The sequence below is a fragment of the Oncorhynchus mykiss genome, chromosome 22, assembly GCF_013265735.2.
Source record: "Oncorhynchus mykiss isolate Arlee chromosome 22, USDA_OmykA_1.1, whole genome shotgun sequence".
Classification (NCBI taxonomy): domain Eukaryota; kingdom Metazoa; phylum Chordata; class Actinopteri; order Salmoniformes; family Salmonidae; genus Oncorhynchus; species Oncorhynchus mykiss.
Genome location: NC_048586.1, coordinates 9,243,135 through 9,260,508, shown reverse-complemented (window position 1 = coordinate 9,260,508; position 17,374 = coordinate 9,243,135). Strand labels below are relative to the sequence as shown.

At 44.1% G+C, this 17,374-nt stretch overlaps 1 protein-coding gene across 8 annotated transcripts in view; it reads right to left on the bottom strand.

The window, feature by feature from the left end:
- usp9 (ubiquitin specific peptidase 9) overlaps positions 1-17,374 on the bottom strand; it is a 78,254-nt gene that overhangs the window by 28,255 nt on the left and 32,625 nt on the right. For 4 of the 8 annotated variants that reach the window (XM_036958661.1, XM_036958659.1, XM_036958660.1 and 1 more), the window contains 18 exons: positions 14,998-15,105; positions 14,692-14,828; positions 13,994-14,032; positions 13,038-13,171; positions 10,799-10,889; positions 10,377-10,526; positions 10,002-10,230; positions 4,831-4,926; positions 4,361-4,572; positions 3,614-3,854; positions 3,331-3,480; positions 2,985-3,105; positions 2,593-2,723; positions 2,180-2,458; positions 1,882-2,007; positions 1,544-1,681; positions 986-1,152; positions 524-632 (listed from right to left, as the gene is read on the bottom strand). In XM_036958661.1, the coding sequence (XP_036814556.1) occupies positions 524-632; positions 986-1,152; positions 1,544-1,681; positions 1,882-2,007; positions 2,180-2,458; positions 2,593-2,723; positions 2,985-3,105; positions 3,331-3,480; positions 3,614-3,854; positions 4,361-4,572; positions 4,831-4,926; positions 10,002-10,230; positions 10,377-10,526; positions 10,799-10,889; positions 13,038-13,171; positions 13,994-14,032; positions 14,692-14,828; positions 14,998-15,105 (2,658 nt within the window). The remainder of the gene's footprint in view (positions 1-523; positions 633-985; positions 1,153-1,543; positions 1,682-1,881; positions 2,008-2,179; positions 2,459-2,592; positions 2,724-2,984; positions 3,106-3,330; positions 3,481-3,613; positions 3,855-4,360; positions 4,573-4,830; positions 4,927-10,001; positions 10,231-10,376; positions 10,527-10,798; positions 10,890-13,037; positions 13,172-13,993; positions 14,033-14,691; positions 14,829-14,997; positions 15,106-17,374) is intronic. The other 4 variants (XM_036958664.1, XM_036958667.1, XM_036958662.1 and 1 more) reach the window with 3 other exon arrangements.

Genomic DNA, 17,374 nt, shown 5'->3' with positions numbered 1-17,374 from the left:
AGGTGCTGATATGTACCCCCAGCACAGTGAAGTGAAGAGAGAGATGCTGATACGTACCCCCAGCACATTGAAGAGAAAGGTTCTGATACGTACCCCCAGCACAGTGAAGAGAGATGTGCTGATACGTACCCCCAGCACAGTGAAGTGAAGAGAGCTGATACGTACCCCCAGCACAGTGAAGAGGTGCTGATACGTACCCCCAGCAGTGAAGAGAGAGGTGCTGATACATACCCCCAGCACAGTGAAGAGAGAGGTGCTGATACGTACCCCCAGCACAGTGAAGAGAGAGGTGCTGAAAACGTACCCACAGCACAGTGAAGAGAGAGGTGCTGATACGTACCCCCAGCACAGTGAAGAGAGAGGTGCTGATACGTACCCCCAGCACAGTGAAGAGAGAGGTGCTGATACGTACCCCCAGCACAGTGAAGAGAGAGGTGCTGATACGTACCCCCAGCACAGTGAAGAGAGGTGCTGATACGTATTCCCAGCACAGTGAAGTGAGGAGAGTGTTGCTGATACGTACCCCCAGCACAGTGAAGAGGAGGGTGATGAAGAAGAGAAGGGGTCGATGGCCCATGCAACACCTGGTGGCCATGAGGAAGAACTGCTCCTGGGCCATCTGACGAACTGACCTGGAAACAGATCAGAAGACAATTATACTACAGACAAACTAATCCATCAATCCACCAACTGACCTGGGGACAGATATTACCATTACCATAGACACAGACCATCCCACATCTCATCCACTACAAGAAGCAGTTACGACACAGAGACCACTGTGGTACATCAGCAGCAACCAGCCTTGAGGTGTGGCAGGCTGCTCTTCCAGCCTAACATGAAAACATCTACATTTAGGTTATTTAGCAGACGCCATTTAGAAGACTCTCTTATCCAGAGCGACTTACAGTCAAGTGCACATCTGATGCTGATAGACAGGCAAACTAGCGCACACACACACACACACACGGCGGGGGGTACATACTTGCTGTGGCAGTGCATTAGCAGGTCAATGATGAAGGTCTGCCAGGCCTTCTCCTTGCTGAGTGTGTCCAGAGCGGTGGGCAGCAGGGAGAAACACAGGGTCATGATCTCCAGGGCCTCACAACACACCTGCTCATCCTCCCCGTCCGGCTCCTTAGCCGCATTCGTCTGTAGCGGGGGAGGACACACACACCGCTGTGACTTTATAAACACACACTTCTCTGTATTTCAGGAAGCAGGTGCACACAATTAACCAATTAGTCCCTTCGGCAAGCACCACAGAGAGACACAGAAAGACAGACATTAAACAGACACTCAACACACAAAAACAGATCTGTGACTGTATAGGCTAAACAATACACACTAGCCTCATCAAGGTAGAAAATATACTAACAACAAACAATTGTGAACTATTAATAGAAGGAAAATGAGTGGAGTGGCCTACACAACACCCCACTATAGAGCAATGGGATCTGCACAGTCTCCTAAGACTGAGACCAAAATAAAGCAGATAATCAATCAATGGACTGATGATCAAAGGATAAGCGGCCATGCGTACCTTCTCGTAGATCTTGCTGATCTCTTCGTTGGAGCTAAAGACTAGCTGTACGGTGCCACAGCCCGACGCCCACACTATCTTCTGCACCGCCCGGATCACACAGATGTCTGGGATGTACTTGGACGCCTGGAAGAAGTTCTGGAAGAGACGAGAGGGAAAAGGAAGGAGAGGGAGGGAACAGTTTAATTAAAGCAGATTATGTCACAGGCATCAACATAGTTGCATACGTACAGTCTGTCCTTCTACCCCATCTCTCCCCACTTCTTTAATTCCCAAGTTCTCTTTCCCCTCTCTCGCTAGCTCCTTCCTCCCTCCCTGTTTCTCTCCCTCCCTCTCACCTCGTCAGAGATCTGCTGAGCCAGGCGTATAGCTACGTTGCGGAGCATACACTCTGAGGCAGGGTTGGGGATGTTTTGCAGGGCACTCTGGAGGACCAGGGCTTGGTCATGAGTGGCCTGGTTGATCTGAAGAGAGAGAGAGAGAGAGAGAGAGAGAGAGAGAGAGAGAGAGGATGTTAGCATTAACATGGCCATCACAATCCTAGTTCAACTTCGCATGCACGCGTTTGTGTGTGAGTATGTGTGTGTGTGCGCATGTCTCAGTGTACACGCGCTTGTGTGCGTCTAACCAACTAACCGGTGAGACTGGTATGGTCCCCTCAGCATTGGGCTGGCAGGCCTCGGCCACAGCTTTAACGTGTCCGAACCCCACGGCGGTGAGCAGCAGCTTGGCGATCTTCAGAGCGTTGAGGTACGCCCCTCGCCGTGTCTCCATGTCGGCCGAAGGCAGGAAGTTGTTCCGTGTGAGCATGCTCAGTACAAGAGGCAGCCCGCCACTCTTCAGGAAGTTGTACTGGAAGTCGCTGGCATCCTCCCCCAATGTGGCGCTGGCTGGCATGAGTAGGGCATACACCACCTGAGGAAGGGAGGGGGAAAAGAGGTATACAAACACACACAGAGTGGAAGTGGTCAACAGAGAGCAAAGCGTACACCACCCAGTATGGTAATGATGAGACAGACAGCAGTGATCACAAACAAGAGGAGACCCACTTCTATGAGGTAGAGGACTTGTGATGGCGAGGGGCCAAAGAAGCGCGAGTCCAGTGTGGGGCTGAGGCTGTTCTCTCCCAGCTTGGCATGGTCCAGACACATGGCACGCAGGATCTCCACGGTACTGTTATCTACACAAACCCAATCAACAGGCCATTTACACATCCCACATGTATGTTTCGTTTTAACCATGTTTTGATGCTATAAACCATTTTATTTTACAATTACAACCTTACATTTTGTGTTCTGAACTATACCCATGAGGCATTTATAGTTATATTCAACAAATGAATGGTATACCACTAATTTTAAAGTCTAAAAAAATGGATGTAGGAATTCCAGATTGCCCCTATAAAGTGAGTGAGTGAGTGAGTGCCAGAGAGAGTGAGTACCTGGAGGCATTAGCTTCATGAGTACCCTGGCTCCATCTCGTAACAGAGGCATGTTAATGCCACAGCCCAGGTCCGCTACCTGCCACAGGAAAGATATGTAGCGCAGGTGGAGAGACATGATCTGGAGACAGAGAGAGGAGCGAACAGACAAGGCGTTAACATTGTTCCATTTACTCATCTGCAGTCATGCATGAGATAGGAGTTTTTCCTACTAGCTTGATGCTTTCCTAGGCAAAGGCAACATTAATTATTTTCTAGGCAAGGACCAAGAGAGCTAGGCACCCTTTCTGATGAGGTGAGAGGTGAAGCGCCACTCCGGGGAAGTTTGTGTGTGTGTGTCGCTCACCACTCCAGGGAGACAGCTCTCCACCTCTGGGTTGGGCCCGTCGCTGAAATGGTTGCCGTGGTTACCAGGTGAGCCGGTGGAAGAGTCCGAGGAGCTGTCTGGGCTGGACGGCATGTTGGCACTCACCTGGGTCAGCTTGGCTGTGATCAACTACAGACACAACACAACGGGAGAATAGAAGATATCATATACAAACCATTTCCTATAAATGACCTATACAAACAAGCTGTAAAGAACCCACCGGTGACATGAGGCTCGTCAAAACACAGCTCATCACGCTTACCGTTTTGTCTTTGAGGTTGAGCTGGCCAATCAGCTTTCTGTCATCGGCTGGGTCGACGACATCCCCGCCAATGAAGAGCTCTATCTTGGTGTGCGTGGCGTTGGCCTTGATGCGTGTGAGGATGCCACGGCGCACTGAGCCGATGGTGTCGTTTGTGTGAGACCAGATGTCCAGGTCATCTACCTGACGGCCCTGGTTAGGAAAACGCACAGTCAACGTGATGTGCTTCCCCCGGAACGCCCTGAGAGGTAGAGAGGAGGGAGAGAAGAGAAAAGAGGAAGAGGGAGCGAGGACAGGTTAAATCAAAATCAAATCAAATTTATTTATATAGCCCTTCGTACATCAGCTGATATCTCAAAGTGCTGTACAGAAACCCAGCCTAAAACCCCAAACAGCAAGCAATGCAGGTGAAGAAGCACGGTGGCTAGGAAAAACTCCCTAGAAAGGCCAAAACCTAGGAAGAAACCTAGAGAGGAACCAGGCTATGTGGGGTGGCCAGTCCTCTTCTGGCTGTGCCGGGTGGAGATTATAACAAAACATGGTCAAGATGTTCAAATGTTCATAAATGACCAGCATGGTCGAATAATAATAAGGCAGAATAGTTGAAACTGGAGCAGCAGCACAGTCAGGTGGACTGGGGAAGGGGGGAAGGGTGGACACAGTCAGGTGCACTTAGGGTGAAGTGGTTTGGGGGAAGAAAAAGGTCAGGACAACAAGCTTAAGCTCAGTGCTTGTAGGCTCCCCTACCTGGACATGGGCAGTATGGTCCTCTCCTCATGGTAGTCGCTGTCACACTCGTTGATGTACTCCTTGAGCACAGTGAGCACGCGGACCATGCGGATGGCTTCCTGCCGGGCCGAGTTGATGCTGTCCTTGTCCCCGTCCAGGACACGCAGCGTATCGTACGACGCCTTCAAACGGTCGAAGCACGACTGGATGAAATCCTCGTGGATCTCTACCTGCATGGGGGACAGGAGGGGTAGTGAGTTCAGGAGAAGGGCATGGTTGACATCCTGTTTGTCTGGAACTGCAGTGTTCCAATCCATCCCTCAGATAATAGAACCAACATGTACATCAGTGATCCCAGAGAAACGGATTGGAAAACATTGTGACGGTACCGAGGTATCACATATATTCAAAACGGCTAGATGATTTAGGTTGATCTAATAGCAGATTGAGCTGTTATTGTTACCGGGACAAAGGGCACCGATGGTTACCTGATTGACTTGTAGTTTTGGTCCGAGGTTGGTGTAGATCTCTTTCAGCAGGTCTATGGCTCGACTGGCGATGTCATCGCTCCCTTGAATTACGACCTGGCAGGAGGAAATAACAGACTGATTCAATGGACGCCTACGGCCCTCTCCATCAAACAGCCCTGGAGACAACACTGAAGAGACTGTGAGTGGTATGACTCATCATCCAGACTAGAGGTTCATTAATAAGCACTCAGCGGCAGCACACAGAAACATAACCAGTCACAACCACTGGCCCTAAGCTGCCCTCACACACTAACATCAGTACATTAACCCAGACTCAAATACGGTCTGTGTGTCTGTGTGTGTGTGTGTGTGTGTTTGTACCACACAATGCTTACCAGCCAAACCAATAACATCAGTGAATGAGCTTTACTTAGGATGGAATAAAATTAATTATTCACAACCAAACATTGCATACAAGGAAATCATTTGACCACAAATGTAGCCTCGGCCCCTACTGTGTAAACAGATCTAATACCCAAATATACAATAACAACTCCCGAATCAGCTATTCATTGCAAGTGAAAACAAGGTTTACAAATCTCACATCTAAAACAAATGAAGCAAATCATCTAATATGCCCAGAGTGTGAATAACAATGTCAGAATAACACTTGAAGCCAACGCAGGAAATGCAACAGATTCTCCCATTGAGGGATTATTGGACATGTAGGTAACTAAAACAAACAGATAGGCCACTGATGCTAACTAACTGGGTCACCCCCCCCCCCCCCTCCATAGTCTAAATATATCAGTTCAAGCAGCCCCTGAAATAATCCCACAGAACCCAGAGGTTTATATACACATGGAAATATATGTATGGTTGAGCGTCACCTCAAATAGCAGCATTCAAGGATATGCTTTGAAGTTGTGCATTTTTAAACGGTGAGACAATATTTTTTCACCGATTATTTCCACGACTGATGAAAACGAGTTCTCATGGCGCACTCTTGTACTTCTGCATATGGTTGAGCTATATGTTTGGAACATCGAATGGCAGTATCGAATCGCTATACATATAGAGTAGAGGTCGGCCGATTAATTAGGGCCGATTTAAATTTTTCATAACAATCGGTAATCACCATTTTTGGACACCGATTATGGCCGATTACATTGCACTCCACGAGGAGACTGCGTGGCAGGCTGACTACCTGTTATGCGAGTGCAGCAAGGAGCCAAGGTAAGGTGCTAGCTAGCATTAAACGTATCTTATAAACATAATCACTAATTAACTACACATGGTTGATGATATTACTAGTTAGTTTATCTAGCTTGTCCTGCGTTGCATATAATCGATGTGGTGCCTGTTAATTTATCACTGAATCATAGTCTACTTCGCCAAACGGGTGATGTAACAAGAACATTCGCGAAAAAAATCACTGTCGTTGCACCAATGTGTACCTAACCATAAACATCAACGCCTTTCTTAAAATCAATACACAAGTATATATTTTTTAAACCTGCATATTTAGTTAATATTGCCTGCTAACCTGGCTCGTTGCGAACTCTGTGAAGACTATTTCTTCCTAACAAAGACGGCCAACTTCACCAAACGGGGGATGATTTAACAAAAGCACATCTGCGAAAAAAACACAATGGTAGCACGAATGTACCTAACCATAAACATCAATGCCTTAAACTCAATACACAGAAGTATATATTTTTTAAACCTGCATTTTTAGTTAAAATAAATCCAGGTTAGCAGGCAATATTAACCTAGGGAAATTGTGTCACTTCTCTTGCGTTCATTGTACGCAGAGTCAGGGTATATGCAGCAGTTTGGGCTGCCTGGCTCGTTGCAAACTGATTTGCCAGAATTTTACGTAATTATGACATAACATTGAAGGTTGTGCAATGGAACAGGAATATTTAGACTTGTGGATGCCACGTTAGATAAAATACGGAAAGGTTGTTTTCGAAATGAGAGTTTCCGGATTTGACCATATTAATGACCTAAGGCTCATATTTCTGTGTGTTATTATGTTATAATTAAGTCTATGATTTGATATTTAATAGAGCAGTCTGAGCGGTGGTAGGCAGCAGCAGGCTCGTAAGCATTCATTCAAACAGCACTTTCGTGTGTTTACCAGCAGCTCTTCGCTGTGCTTCAAGCATTAAGTTTATGACTTCAAGCCTATCAACTCCCGAGATTAGGCTGGTGTAACTGATGTGAAATGGCTAGCTAGTTAGTGGGGTGCGCGCTAATAGCGTTTCAATCAGTGACGTCACTCGCTCTAAGACCTTGAAGTAGTTGTTCCCCCTGCGCTGCAAGGGCTGCGGCTTTTGTGGAGTGATGGGTAAGGATGCATCGAGGGTGGCTGTTGTCGATGTGTTCCTGGTTCGAACACAGGTAGGGGTGAGAAGAGGGACGGAAGCTATACTGTTACACTGGCAATACTAAAGTGCCTATAAGAACATCCAATAGTCAAAGGTCAATGAAATACAAATGGTAGAGAGAGAAATAGTCCTATAATTCCTATTATAACTACAACCTAAAACTTCTTACCTGGGAATATTGAAGACTCATGTTAAAAGGAACCACCAGCTTTCATTTGTTCTCATGTTCTGAGCAAGGAACTTAAACGTTAACTTTCTTACATGGCACATATTGCACTTTTACTTTCTTCTCCAACACTTTGTTTTTGCATTATTTAAACCAAATTGAACGTTTCATTATTTATTTGAGGCTAAATTGATTGTATTGATGTATTACATTAAGTTAAAATAAAAGTGTTAATTCAGTATTGTTGTAATTGTCATTTATACCATTTTTAATTTTAATTTTATAAAAAAAATAGTATTAAAAAAATTCATGGACATTCAGAGACTTGTCCCGAAGTCACTCCTGCGTAGTCTTGGCTGTGTGCTTAGGGTCGTTGTCCTGTCGGAAGGTGAAACTTCACCCCAGGCTGATGTCCTGAGCGTTCTGGAACAGGTTTTCATCAAGGATCTCTGTACTTTGCTCTGTTTGCCTTTCCCTCGATCCCGACTGCCACCACCATGCTTCACCATAGAGATGGTACTAATTTTCCTCCAGACCAGACACCTGGAATTCAGGCCCAAGAGTTCAATCTTGGTTTAATCAGACAAGATAATTCCAAGCGGGCTGTCATGTGCCTTTTACTGACGAGTGGCTTCCATCTGGCCACTCTACCATAAAGGCCCGATTGGTGGAGTGCTGCAGAGATGTTTGTCCTTCTGGAAGGTTCTCCCATCTCCACAGAGGAACTCTGGAGCTCTGTCAGAGTGACCATCGGGTTCTTGGTCAACTTCCTGACCAAGGCCCTTCTCCTGCGACTGCTCAGTTTGGCTGAGCGGCCAGCTCTAGGAGGAGTCTTGGTGGTTCCAAACTTCTTCCATTTACAGTGCCTTGCGAAAGTATTCGGCCCCCTTGAACTTTGCGACCTTTTGCCACATTTCAGGCTTCAAACAGAAAGATATAAAACTGTATTTTTTTTGTGAAGAATCAACAACAAGTGTGACACAATCATGAAGTGGAACGACATTTATTGGATATTTCAAACTTTTTTAACAAATCAAAAACTGAAAAATTGGGCGTGCAAAATTATTCAGCCCCCTTAAGTTAATACTTTGTAGCGCCACCTTTTGCTGCGATTACAGCTGTAAGTCGCTTGGGGTATGTCTCTATCAGTTTTGCACATCGAGAGACTGACATTTTTTCCCATTCCTCCTTGCAAAACAGCTCGAGCTCAGTGAGGTTGGATGGAGAGCATTTGTGAACAGCAGTTTTCAGTTCTTTCCACAGATTCTCGATTGGATTCAGGTCTGGACTTTGACTTGGCCATTCTAACACCTGGATATGTTTATTTTTGAACCATTCCATTGTAGATTTTGCTTTATGTTTTGGATCATTGTCTTGTTGGAAGACAAATCTCCGTCCCAGTCTCAGGTCTTTTGCAGACTCCATCAGGTTTTCTTCCAGAATGGTCCTGTATTTGGCTCCATCCATCTTCCCATCAATTTTAACCATCTTCCCTGTCCCTGCTGAAGAAAAGCAGGCCCAAACCATGATGCTGCCACCACCATGTTTGACAGTGGGGATGGTGTGTTGCTTTTACGCCAAACATAACGTTTTGCATTGTTGCCAAAAAGTTCAATTTTGGTTTCATCTGACCAGAGCACCTTCTTCCACATGTTTGGTGTGTCTCCCAGGTGGCTTGTGGCAAACTTTAAACAACACTTTTTATGGATATCTTTAAGAAATGGCTGTCTTCTTGCCACTCTTCCATAAAGGCCAGATTTGTGCAATATACGACTGATTGTTGTCCTATGGACAGAGTCTCCCACCTCAGCTGTAGATCTCTGTAGTTCATCCAGAGTGATCATGGGCCTCTTGGCTGCATCTCTGATCAGTCTTCTCCTTGTATGAGCTGAAAGTTTAGAGGGACGGCCAGGTCTTGGTAGATTTGCAGTGGTCTGATACTCCTTCCATTTCAATATTATCGCTTGCACAGTGCTCCTTGGGATGTTTAAAGCTTGGGAAATCTTTTTGTATCCAAATCCGGCTTTAAACTTCTTCACAACAGTATCTCGGACCTGCCTGGTGTGTTCCTTGTTCTTCATGATGCTCTCTGCGCTTTTGACGGACCTCTGAGACTATCACAGTGCAGGTGCATTTATACGGAGACTTGATTACACACAGGTGGATTGTATTTATCATCATTAGTCATTTAGGTCAACATTGGATCATTCAGAGATCCTCACTGAACTTCTGGAGAGAGTTTGCTGCACTGAAAGTAAAGGGGCTGAATAATTTTGCACACCCAATTTTTCAGTTTTTGATTTGTTAAAAAAGTTTGAAATATCCAATAAATGTCGTTCCACTTCATGATTGTGTCCCACTTGTTGTTGATTCTTCAAAAAAAAATACAGTTTTATATCTTTATGTTTGAAGCCTGAAATGTGGCAAAAGGTCGCAAAGTTCAAGGGGGCCGAATAGTTTCGCAAGGCACTGTAAATATATACACACACACACAATTGTGTGAATCGCAATACATATCGTATCAACACCTAAGTATCGTGATAATATCGACATTGAGGTCCCTGCCAATTCCCAGCCCTACTTACGAATAGCAACAGCTGTCTGTTATAGTGAAAAAGCTAATAACTCACCCTCCAGAGGTAGTCCAGTCCTATGAGCTCCAGGTCGTCCATCATGTAGGCCCTGCGTTTGGCCACCAGCTTTCCCTCCCGGCAGTTGACAGCCTTGAAGAACCTCTCGAAGCACTTCATGCCGTTCTCTGTGAGCAGAGATGGGTCCAGCTGGAGGACGTTGTTCTCAAAGAAGTCCTTGTTAATGTCTGGGTCCAGGTCTGGCTCATCTCCCATCAGCTTGGAGTACCTGGGGATGAACAACAGAGTTGAGTGGGTGTGTTTTTGTTGTTGTTGAGAACATTCAAGTTGAGAAAATGTTGAATATTTGACTTGTTCTCCATGACAGACAGAAAGGAAATAACATAAATTGAATCATGTTGGAGCCATATTCACCCTTTCGAGGTGATAATATTGATGATGGCAGCGTACCATTTGAAGCAGGCCTCTCTATCACATAGGAAGACAGCGTTTTCGGCCAGGCACTTCCAGATCTGTTTGGCCTGAGGAGCACAGAGCCACAACTGGCCATCTTTCAGCAGGAACCTGGGGACAACACAGACACATACATTAACCATGAAGATCAGACGACAGTGGTTTAGTTCATGGCTCAATTCCATTCATTGTATTCATGAAGATGGAGCTGGGTCGTATTCATTAGGTCACGCAAAGGAAAACATTTTAAAAGTGTTTTGCAAAGTAAAAGAACAGTTAGTGCTTCTTATTGGACACGTACAGACAGTGACTCATGCCTGTTTCAGTGTGTTTTCTTCAGTTTGGTGCCTAATTAATACAACCCGGCAGATGTGATGTCATACCTCAGGAAGTTGAGTCTCTCCTGGACTTCCTGTACGTGGCTGTAGCGGCTCCCTGCCCTCACCGTCTGGGGGTCAAACTCTGCCTGCTCGGCTACATAACACACAGGACCATCTACATCAGGGCTCAACGTACATCTTTAAATATCACGCAAATACTGATGTTTTTCAAATGGAAAAGTAACATGCTAACTGCCCAGGGTTAGATACAGAGGGTAGAGAATGTAGAAACACACAGTGTACAAAACATTAGGAACACCTGCTCTTTACTTTCCATGACAGACTGATCAGGTGAAAGCCATGGCCACTTGCAAAATCCACTTCATATCAGTGGTCAGTAGCAAACAACTGGTCGATCTTCAAGCATTCCTAGTCGATCACCAAACATTTCTGTAGAAAAGCCAATGATAAAGGCTTGCACACCTTTTTGTATTGTTTGCGTTTCACTTTTGTCGATAGGTGCACTTGATTCACAAGCCCTGCGCACCGAGGTAGGCAAAGTGTTGCCATTTTGAACAATTGAAATGTCTGAAATTACTAACTTCTCCTACCCGGCAGACCTGGAGATCTATGGTTAAATCGAGCGCGTCTACTGTGCTGGCCAATCGAATAGCTCAAATCACAGTGCCTACAGGTTGGATACTAGCCTATGTGAAATATCATAACTTTTAAAACCATGACCAGAGAGAGACTCAAAGAATATAGCAAAGAGCAGCTGTTATGATTTAGTGTAAAAAATGATATAGAGATATATATATATAGATATATATATTAAAACATAAAAGCCCTTCTCCCTATTCCCACTCACGCTGCAATGAATGAGTAGCCCTGCATTTGTATTATTATTCGAAGCTCATTGTGTTCATTTTAATATCGAGGAATATTTCACTTTCACTGAAGACTGTCCCCTCTCTCTGCTCAGTCTCACCGTGAGAGGATAACCCTCTGCTGCTCTCTCCTTCCCTTCCCTTCCCTTCGCTGAGACTAATGCAATGTTCAAAACATCTGGGAACTCTGACATCTCCGACTAAAGGGCGTTCACTCTTCCTGGGGTCCATATAAAACACGACATAATACAGAATATTAATAGACAAGAACAGCTCAAGGACATTTTTTTTTTATGTATGTAGTTCTGTCCTTGAGCTGTTCTTGTCTATTAATATTCTGTATTATGTCATGTTTCATGTTTTGAGTGGACCCCAGGAAGAGTAGCTGCTGCTTTTGCAAAAGCTAATGGGGATCCTAATAAAATACCAAATACCAAGACAACAGGGAATTTGAAAAAAGAAAAAAAAAAAAAACTAGATCCGACTGGGTCATCCAACTCGGAATTCGACCGGAGCATCACGGACGTCGTGATTTGACCTAGTTTTTTCACCCTGTGTTCCCAGTTGTCTAGAAAGTACCATGACCATCAAATGCAGGTACCATCAGTCCAGTAAAATAAAAGCTAATTATTTGCTAATTATTTCAATTTATACTTCAGCTGTGCCTCATAAGTTGTACACCAACTACTGATATATTTTGTTATCAAAGCTAGAGTTTTGAAATATAATATGGTCTGAACAATATTGGCAGGACAGGTATATAGCCAATATGCTGTGATAATGTATTCGGTCTGCCTACTGCAAACTTCATTTCCTACAGAACTGTTTTTATTGGGTTAATGTTACATTTGAGTCATGTTGAAAAAAAACAGAGTGGTAGATCTCGGCTTGCTTTTTGACTGCGAAAGTGATCTTTACTCAGAAAAGGAAGGTGACCACTGGTGTAGATGAAGGGGAGGAGAGAAGGATTTTTAAGCCTCAAGACAATTGAGACATGGATTGTGTATGTGTGCCATTCAGAGGATGAATGGACAAGACAAAATATTTAAGAGCCGGTTTTGGTAGTAAGTGTCAGTCACACCAGTTTGACTGTGTCAAGACCTGCAGCGCTGCTGGGTTTTTCACGCTGAACATCAAAAATGATCTACCACAAAAAGGAAGTCCAGCCAACAGGACACAACTGTGGGAAGCATTGGAGTCGACTTGGGCCAGCCTCCCTGTGGAACACTTTCGACATCTTGTAGAGTCCATGCCCCAACGAATTGAGGCAGTTCTGAGGGCACAACTCAATATTAGGAAGGTGCTCCTAATGTTTTGTACACTCAGTGTAGTATTTCTGAAGAAGTCTGAAAGTCAAGAATGAGGCAATCGTGATTAATGAGAAAATCGAATCCACTGTGTCAGGTGAGCCATACCTTTAGAGAACTGCCTCATGGTCTCCATGTAGGCAGAGAGGTTCTCAGCCACCAGTGTGACCAGGGCATGGTTGTGTTGGAGCTGGTTGATCAGGTCATGACGATAGAACACATGAGGACTCCTCTGAGTCTGACTGTATAGCAGAGAGTGAGGTGGAGAGAGATATGAAGAAAGAAAGAGATGGAGAGAGAAAGATAGTTGGAGAGAGAGATGGAGAGAGGGTGGAAAAGAGAGACAAAAGTTCAGAGACTTAGCCACCATGTCTATGACAAGTAGACAACTTCAACTTATACTCCCACTCCTACTAATGAAATTATTACAATGATTTGCGTGTACAATTAGTGGAATTTTGTTGCTTATCTGCACCTGTAGCTTAAAGAAATCAATTTTGGTATATCGACTGTTCTAACCAGTAAGCCATTATCTGTGTGTGTGTGTGTGTGTGTGTGTGTGTGTGTGTGTAGCAAGAGAAATGTTGAGGAATTTCAGTCTTAAAATTACTAGGATGTCGTGTTGTTCCGGAAATGTGAGTATGCAGCACCCTCAGAAATGCCCCCCAAAATGTCACCCTGCAAACAGTCAGTGATTGGAGCTAAGAAGAGCAGGTGCAGAAAAAGACGCATTTCAGTGTGACACCCTTTTCCCTATGTATTGAAATACTTTTGCACCCAATTCCCCAAATAATGCACTACTTGACAAGAGCCCTGTGTGGCTCTGGTCAAAGGTAGTGCACTGTTTGTGGTAATGTGTGGCTCTGGTCAAAGGTAGTGCAGTAGTGTATAAGGAATAGGGCGTAATTTGAGATTTACCCTGAGAGAGGTTTGCTAAAGCAGATTAATGAATGAAAATAAACATTACAGATCTGTTGTACCATCTGAGAGAGAGTAAATTAGAAATGATTTACAATTTATACAAAATATTGCCATAATATCCCCCAAATTAGCTGTCAACTTACCCCGCTAAGTTCGTTTGTATGTTAATAGGAATTTTCTTTCTGAAAAACAACAGGCATGTGGTGTGCTACATATTTGCTGCATTTACTTGTACTATTTCAGTCAGTACAACTGCACGTTGTTATTAAAAACAGCACCTTATTCAACAATCTCCATGCTATTTTGAGAGCTCAGCGTTTAAGAAGCAAGATACATTCGCTCAGTTTTAGTCTTCAAGAATGCTCCCAGTCTAAACGTTAGTGAAAACCTGGTCAAACTGGGTGGCAAGGTCAAGTCACAGACTGTTGACAGAAAATCCCTGTTTACAAAAGAGTTGGCATGCCTCAGCCTCTCTGGAAATGTGATTAAAATGCCAGAGACATCTGTGTCAGCTATGTGAAAAATCAAAGCCATGCTTTAAATGCGTAGAGTAAATGTATAACCAAGCATAGCATTCTGAGCACAACAAAAATTAGCTTTTTAAGTGGGGTGAAATATTTAACTATTTAAAATGTTGCAGATAGAAACGTAAAGTATTGAGCTGACAAATCCCTTTTGTACATTACAAAACACGTCTGCTCTACACTGTGCATTTCTATCTGTTACGTCCTGAATAATACTCCATTTGTACTCATTCTGCTTCCATATCTTTGTCAATCACTAGCATGTTCAACTATGTCCCTCCTCCAAGCCCGTAGTTGAACTCTGACCATCTCCTTACCTGAGATTCTGAGGAGCCTCTCCGAACAGGCTACAGATCTCTCGGATCTGCTTTAGTGCAGGAATCACCCATTTGTCATTGGTGCGCAACTCTTCTATGAAGCGATCGATCCACTGGATCTTCTGCGTGTCTCGATCCTGAAATGAACACGAACTTCGTTATTCAAGGAACACACACACAGCCATAAGCCGATTCTTCTGAACACTCCAATAGACCGCTCCAAATAAATCTTAATTGATTGGTTTTCAGTACCTTGAGCCGTGTGGGAAAGCAGTTGCCTGGCTCTTGACCGGTACCTAGTATTACCTGAGAGCAACTGTAGTCCAGTATCTTGATGTGAGCACTGAGGGCCTGGTCCATGATGTCTACAGGCACGTCATCGCTGTGAGCCAGGTTCCACAACAGGTTCAGCACCTTGTGGTGAGAGGAGGAAAGGAGCCTTCAGTACTTCTATCCAAACAGAGCACAAGGAGCTGGAATAAGACATCTCTTTAACCAATGCTTGACATTCAGGGCTGCCCGCTGGCTAGGGGAGGTTTAGGAAACCCCTCGGGCCAGTCTATCATCCCAGACAGTGGTCCGCTTGGGCCAGTGAAAAAAAGGTTAAGGATATATAACTGTTTAAAAAACATGAATTCCTGAAGCTGCTAGTTCATTATGTATACTGAACAAAAATAAGTGTAACATGTAAAGTGTTGGTCCCATCTTGCATAAGCTGTAAAAAAAAAAATCTCATAAACATATGCTCAAAAAGGTTATTTCTCTCAAATGTAGTGCACAAATTTGTTAACATCCCTGTTAGTGAGCATTTTGCCAAGATAATCCAACCACCTGACAGGTGTGGCTTATCAAAACGCTGATTAAACAGCATGATCATGGGGACAATAAAAGGTCACTCTAAAATGTGCAGTTTTGTCACAATACAATGCCACAGATGTCTCAAGTTGAGGGAGCGTGCAATTAGCGTGCTAACTGCAGGAATGTCCACCAGAGCTGTTGCCAGAGAATTGAATGTTAATTTCTCTACCATAATTTCTCTACTGCCTCCAACCGTTTTAGAGAATTTGGCAGTCTAATCAGCTTCACAACCACAGACCACGTGTAACCACGCCAGCCCAGGACCTCCACATCCGGCTTCTTCACCTGCAGAATTATTTGAGGGGGGTTATTTCTGCCTGTAATAAAGCCAATTTGTGGAGGAAAAACACATTCTGATTTGCTGGGCCTGGCTCCCCAGTGGGTGGGCCTGGCTGCCTTCCAAGGACCACCATGGCTGCCCAGTCATGTGAAATCCATAGATTAGGGCCTAATGAATTGATTTCAATTGACTGATTTCCTTATTAGAACTGTAACTCACAAAAATCTTTGCAATTGTTGCATGTTGCGTTAATATTTTTGTTCAGTTTAAAATGCTTAAATCGCTCGGCACCGCACACAGCCTAGTTTGAGATATCTGTTGGGCAGAGAGAGCACATATATTTCCAACAGCTGATTGTTTCGTGGAGCAGCTCACCGAAGACCGACAGCGATAGGAAAGAGGTAGGAAAGATGGTGCAAGTTATGATATCTACCTGTAAAGGCTAAGGCCAGAAAGGGTATGTAAACCAGGTATGTAAAAAGTATTGGAACATTTGCGATGTGCAATTCAGTCATCATGGAATAGCCTACTTTGAATTCAGATATTTAGGCTATTTGGTCCTTGAAAAGTCCTTGACATGCTGGTAGCCAATTTAGAAGTTCAACGGCTCCAATACAATTAGGCCGATTCACGATTTCCTTTATGATCCCTTTTTATGAGAGATGTAGCCGCTATCATTTGTTTCAAGCCATTTCAATTGATAGGTGCTGTGCTATTCGGTTGCTTTTGTTGGGGTAAAACCATGTACGGAAGGATATATTATTACAAAGCGAACCCGTTTTTTGCTCACTTTCTCGTTTTTTTAAATGTATTTTATTCATCCGTTATTTTACCAGATAAATTGACTGAGAACACGTTCTCAATTAGAGCAACGACCTGGGGAATAGTTACAGGGGAGAGGAGGGGGATTATTGAGCCAATTGTAAACTGGGGATTATTAGGTGACCGTGATGGTTTGAGGGCCAGATTGGGAATTTAGCCAGGACACCGGGGTTAACACCCCTACTCTTACGATAAGTGTCATGGGATCTTTAATAACCTCAGAGAGTCAGGACACCCGTTTAACGTCCCATTCGAAATACAGCACCCTACACAGGGCAGTGTTTTTTAGACCAGAGGAAAGAGTGCCTCCAACACCACCTCCAACACCACTTCCAGCAGCATCTGGTCTCCCATCCAGGGACTGACCAGGACCAACCCTGCTTAGCTTCAGAAGCAAGCCAGCAGTGGTATGCTGCTGGCATGCTGCTGTTTCAAGCATACAATAACTCTTCAACATCTCAAATGGCGAGACTGACTAGCTACTACATGGACAGACTTCATTTTATGTGTCAGGAACATCTATCGCTGCATGCAGTCTATTTAGTCAGGCAATTCCCACATTCTGACATATTTTAGAATAAATAAAAATACATGTCAATGTCAATGCATAATGCTGTTAGGAAGGCCTATAAAATAAAATATGCTAATGTATACTTTTTTCAAACATTTTTGGGGGTGAAGTTTTATTTCTTTCGTCTATTACAACAATGAAATATAACATGT